The following is a 5634-nucleotide window of genomic DNA, read 5'->3' as shown; positions in this document are numbered from 1 at the left end:
AGCACTGATGCACGGTTTTTTAATGATGCTTATTGCTCAGTAGCCTAATACTACCACACAGGAGTGTATTAGCATGCTTTTTGCCCAGCATGCTACTGCGCAGTGTTATTAGGCTACTGTGCATTATGCGTCTCATGTAGAAGTGCCCACTGAGTCACTAACACCATTTCCTGCAATAACTTGATCTCATGTCCTAAAAATGTCCAAGAACACTGAAAGCTAATTTTTCAATGGTTGTAATCTACAGGATGTCCCTGGACGGAGACCAGAGTGTTCTTCCTTTCTACAGTAAGGAATCACAGCAATTAGAACCATTACCTGCCCATTGCAGTATCCCCTGACATTACATTATTGCTTTTTGCAGGTCGTTGGTCCATTTGAGCAGGGCTGGAAATAACCAACAGGTCCTGAAAACTAAAGCGGTGATGGTTTGGTTTTTGGAATGCTGTCTGAACATTCTGATATTTTGTTTGCTTCTTGCCTGCAGAGATTCTGCTGCTCAGCGGGGTTCTCCTAAAGAGCATCGCACTTTCTGTGTAAACAAAACTCTGATTTATATTTTGAACTCGATGGGTATCCCCAGCTTCTCTTCCTACAGTCCATGGCTGGGTTCTTGAAGCTCAGATACAAAGGAAGAATAGACTGGAGAAGCAAATGCAGAATACCTGCTCTACTACATTTTTAAACTAAGATGGAGCTGAGGATAATACTAGAACTTCCTCTTGTGATCTAATAATCAGAATCAGAGAAAGGACTTAGTAAGTCCATCTGGCTCCTGCTCCAAGGCAAGATCAACTATACTCATCCTAATCAAAATTACATCTAAACATAAGGGCTGTGTGACATTTCGTCAGCCATTTCGTTTCAGAGGTGCTTCAGACTGTTTTGGCACCCAAAACACCGAATCCAGATCAAAACGGAAGGTTAAAAAACATCTCCAAAATGAAATGAGAGATCCAAAACTTTTCAGAAAATTTTGGAGTTTCAGAGCTGGGCTTGCAGGGAAACAGCTGTATGCTGCTGCCCTGCTGTGTGACTCGGCTCCACAGGGAGCAGAGATCTGCACCGGGGGTCTCCTTGCCACTGCTGCCCGCCTTGGCAACGTGAGGCTGCATGGGGCAGGCAGTGGCCACGAGGAGACCCAGGCATGGATCTCTGCTCCCTGTGGAGCCACGTCATGGCAGTGCTGGTCCCTGCCACATGACCTGGTTCTGCAGGGAGCAGGGATCTGGGGTTGCATGGGGTGGGGAGCAGCAGTGAGGAGACCCTGGCATGGTTCTCTGCTCCCTGCAGAGCCAAGTTGTGCAACAGGGACCAGCAGGCTTGCTCGCCACTGCACTGCTTTCCTACCCCACAACCCAGCATGACAGGGATCAGAGATCCATGGTGGGGGGTCTCCTTGCCTGCATGGAGGACAGTGGCCCTCCCACTCCCTTGGACGAGCCACCCATGGCCCTGTCCTGCTCCCTGCTAGGGTCCTAAAGCCCCCAGCCCCATGCCCCACCCAGCTGGGTAGGGCTGTGCGAAGCTTGCAGCCTGTCCAGAACAGATTTGGGAGATTTGGCCAAAAAGAAACAGGACAGTGATCTGAAACACCAAAACGAATCACTGTCCCCTGAAACAGTCGAATCCGAAACTGAATTGAAACACAGCTGTTTTGCATAGCCCTAACATAATCATATGTTTTTTTGAATATACTATGGGATTATAGTTCTATTTCCATAGAGATGCACCAGGACAGTAACCTAGATTTTAAGATGCAAACATATTCTGTGAAAATAGCACTCACGTGTTCTATTGGTGAGATAAGTGTGGTGATGCTGGTGCATAGGGAGTATTACAGCCTTCTCTCCTGGTATGAAATAGAGTTTGCTGAAGAATTTTGACATTAGGACAGGAGTCTTTTCCAGTTCAGTCCGTAAGGGATTTCCTTGAGCTCTGTGGCCTTCTGAATGTGAGACTAAGTTCTCCCTGAGACGAGGCTGGTGATCTCTCTCAGATCCAAATGGCATCAGATTCTGAATGGCTGCACCACCATGATAAACTACATCAGTTGCTGTTGTGACTGCAGCTCGAAGTTGTGTCACCATTGCAGAAGGTTTTGAAGAATGACCAGATTTATTTGATAATGTGGAAAAATCTGCTGGTGTTTTGAGCTGGGGGGTGGAAGATTAGAAAATCAAACTGATATGGGGCAGGGCACAGATTGAGCATGGTAGTTCACAGGATCAGCACATTTCTGTGGAATTTGTACACTGATCATTATTTTAGAAATTAAAGTCTTGATTCTCTCTCATGCTAAGGCCCCTTGATATCACTCTAGTGGAGTAAAGTGATTGTAAAGGCTGCCAAAACATGAGTTAGAATGGACATAAGTTAGAATTATAGACAGCCCTACATACTATGGACCTACCAGTATTCTGTTACTTACCATTAATCTGATGTTCAGATCTGTTGCAGAATGATGATTATGCTCTGTATGGTCTCTCAGGTCTGGTTTGGAGCCATACTGGTCCTGCATACTACTAGAGTTCTTCTTTATCAAGTCTGGTGCAGAACTATAGTGTCTCACATTTTGCTTTTCATGTGCAGGTGGATCCAGGCTGGACCCACAGTGTTCTTTTTGTGGGATGCTTGATTCCCCGCCAACTATCTGCATCTTTGGTGCTTTTTCACGCAAGGCTCTCTGAAGCAGGAGGAGAGTGCTGTGTCTTTGTTCTGAGTCAAGACCATGCTGAGCACAGGAAAAAAATAAATCCAACATGAATAACGAGTAGTGAAGTTGCCCCAAGGTGACATTGGACCAGTTTTCCTGATACAAGCAACACAAGGAAGCCAGATTCTGGTTGGGAATGACAAGTAAATAATTGCCCTTATGGAGGAGAACTCTACTGGTGCAGGCCTAATGGAAGCTGATCCAGTGACAGATAACCTCACTGCCTGTTCTGGTACAGCAAACATGCTGTAGGAGGAATAATGCATATTGGGTGTTTGGCTCAGGAGAGCAGAGCTCCACTACAATAATCCTCCACTGTCCTAAAAGTTAGAGAAAGCCCAAGCTGCACTAAGTAATGCTGTAACCGACTGTCTTGTACTAAGCAGACTTGGCCATAAGGGAAAACCAAGCAGCAATCATCTTGTTTTTAGCAGTGTTTTAATATATGTTTGTTGTGTCCAAATACAGGTAACAAAACTGATATGGTAGCAGCCTGGAGATACATTTGACTCCAGGTAATGACTGTAAATTAACAGATCAAGGTCCTCACTGGCTTGCAGAGAGAACAATTACATTTTGTGAGCAAATGTTGTCAGCGGTGTCTTTTTGTGCAGAATGTGCCTACTACCAAAGATGTAATGATGTGTCTGGGTGCCTGGGGCAGCTGCCACACACAGAAGCAGTGATTTCTGATTGACTCTGTGCCACTGGTGTGATTGTGTGGCTATGGTGCCAGCAGTTTTTTTTCCATCTCTTCCTCAAGACCCCAAGTCAGTGACCAGGCTGGTTGCCATGCCCTGGTTATGCCACTGCCTATCATTGTATTTTAGCTCATTTATTTTCTGGTGGATGTTCTAGGCTTGTAGGCTTCTATTTCCTGCCCCCACACACTGATAGCAGCATTATTAATGAAAACTCAGTTGATTCTTCTTCCTAAAGCATACCTTCCTTAAGCCATGTGCAGTAGCTGCTCTAGATATGAGCTTCTTTCTGTAAGGCTTTATTTTCTCACCCGTAGACTCTCCCTGCAGCTCAACCTTCTTCTCTCTTAACTGTAAAGTTTTCTGCTCCTGCTTCATTCGCAGCTCCTGTAGCTGCTGCCTGTAGGCCAAGTTGCAAATGAGGTTCAAAAATGGTTCTAATAGTATATGGTGTCATCTACAAGTCCCATCTGGCCTTGTCCACTAATTCTGGTTTGGAACAAAACTGGCCAGATCTAAATGCAAAGCAGTTCCATGTGTTTGAGCTCAGGGCTGGATTCAGGAACTTGAATTCTAATCCCATTTTTTGTCATGGACTCATGAGCAAGTCACTCAGTTTCCATGGCTACATCCAGACAAGCATGGCTGTGTCATACATGGCACCACAGACACATCTGCAATGCCACATACTGCATGTTCAGTTGTTTTCCATGCTGTAAGGGAGCAGTGCAGGCTTTTGTTTTTTGGTGCCTGGATATCCAGGGATCAAAAAATCCTTGCAGAAAAAAAAGCAGAATAGCGCACATGGAGGCAGTGTGCACTGCTCAAAACTAGAACCTAGCTGGCCAAAGCCACAGTGCAGCTGCTGGTCAGGCTTTGCATGGTAGGATCACTGCTGCTGCAGCCCTGGGACGCTCCCAGAGCCCCAGGTAAGGCTGCTGCAGCCAGCTCAGTGCTGGTCCCAGCCTCTCCTACTCCAGCCGGGGTAACTTGCTGTGTGCCAGAGGGCACATGGCACAGGCATTCCCCAGGGACAATTAGCGGTGGCACAAAGTGTGCCGCTGATAGTTGTCCCCAGGGAACCAAATGTCCATGAACGTGTGGATGTGACCCATATGTCCATTTCACCACCTGTAAAATTAAGATTGATAACATACACTCACCTATCTGGCAGGGATATCATGAAGTACAGTCACATAACAAAGTATGATGTGATGGATTTTATTATTACTGAACATTAATTCAGTATGCACAACCTACCCCAGTTAAACAAATTGAAGCTGGAAAATCTCCTTACCTGGAATGTTCTTCTCGTGCCCTGGAAGCAGCAGTTTCTTGAAAGAATGAATTGTTGTGCTGGAAAAATTTATCATATTTGTCTGAATCAGGTTTGGGATAAATTCTGCGAAAACCACCTTTGTTTTTCTCCTCATAGTTCTCAGCTTGTTTCAGCCAAGCAGTCTGGCAGTTCTTGTATTCCTTAGCTCTGATAAAAACACAGGGGCACTATTAACGAGTCCTGTGGGCCCCCAAGAAACTTCTATAGCAGGAATTTTTTTGCATGTCATTTCTTTTTTTGCATTCCTAATCCTGTCTGCTTATTACTAGTGAAATGGAGGAAGGCTGTCTTTTATTTTCCTGCTTAACATAGAACAAGTTCTGCAAAGGAAAAGCATTAAACTTGTGTTCTTTCTGACTTCCATTTGATTAAAAAAAAAAAAAGGTCCAACATTTTGCATTTATTTAACTTGTTTTTACAGAAGCAATTCAGCTTGTTTCAACTGGAAGGACAGGGAGAACTAGTAAAATGATAACATCACAGGAATCAAAAAAAGTTAAAGCTGGTCTATTAAGAGCAGAAGGAATTTTTAGTCCGAGAAATTCACTCTTTCCATAAAGCTGAAATGTGCTTACAATAAAGTTCCTTTCTATATGACTGTTGCTTTCCAGTAAAGCCAGAAAAGGCCAGACTTTACTTTTTTGCTGTTTCTAAGGGGAATCCCCACCCCCTAGTAAAAAGTCTATTCAGACTATCCTTATCATACAAATTTACAAATCATATAATTATATGTACGTACACACACACACACACACATATATATATATGATTTGTGGCTTTTATTATTTATAAAGAATATATATATAATGTTTAGAAATTATGCTTATTTAATGTATAAAGAATACACACACACACACACACACACACACACACACACA

General features: G+C 43.9%; 1 protein-coding gene across 1 annotated transcript in view; it reads right to left on the bottom strand.

Annotated features, from left to right (window-relative positions):
- Window positions 1–314: 314 nt before the first annotated feature.
- TTLL6 (tubulin tyrosine ligase like 6) overlaps window positions 315–5634 on the bottom strand; it is a gene marked incomplete at its 5' end in the record, with an annotated part of 30552 nt that continues 25232 nt past the window's right edge. The window contains 5 exons of the mRNA XM_019522925.1: window positions 315–532; window positions 1790–2156; window positions 2432–2686; window positions 3661–3817; window positions 4715–4903. Of these exons, the coding sequence (XP_019378470.1) occupies window positions 315–532; window positions 1790–2156; window positions 2432–2686; window positions 3661–3817; window positions 4715–4903 (1186 nt within the window). The remainder of the gene's footprint in view (window positions 533–1789; window positions 2157–2431; window positions 2687–3660; window positions 3818–4714; window positions 4904–5634) is intronic.

This window comes from Gavialis gangeticus, unplaced genomic scaffold (genome assembly GCF_001723915.1).
Source record: "Gavialis gangeticus isolate Ggan-Ray unplaced genomic scaffold, GavGan_comp1, whole genome shotgun sequence".
NCBI classification, from domain to species: domain Eukaryota; kingdom Metazoa; phylum Chordata; order Crocodylia; family Gavialidae; genus Gavialis; species Gavialis gangeticus.
This window is presented reverse-complemented; position numbering and strand designations above follow the sequence as displayed.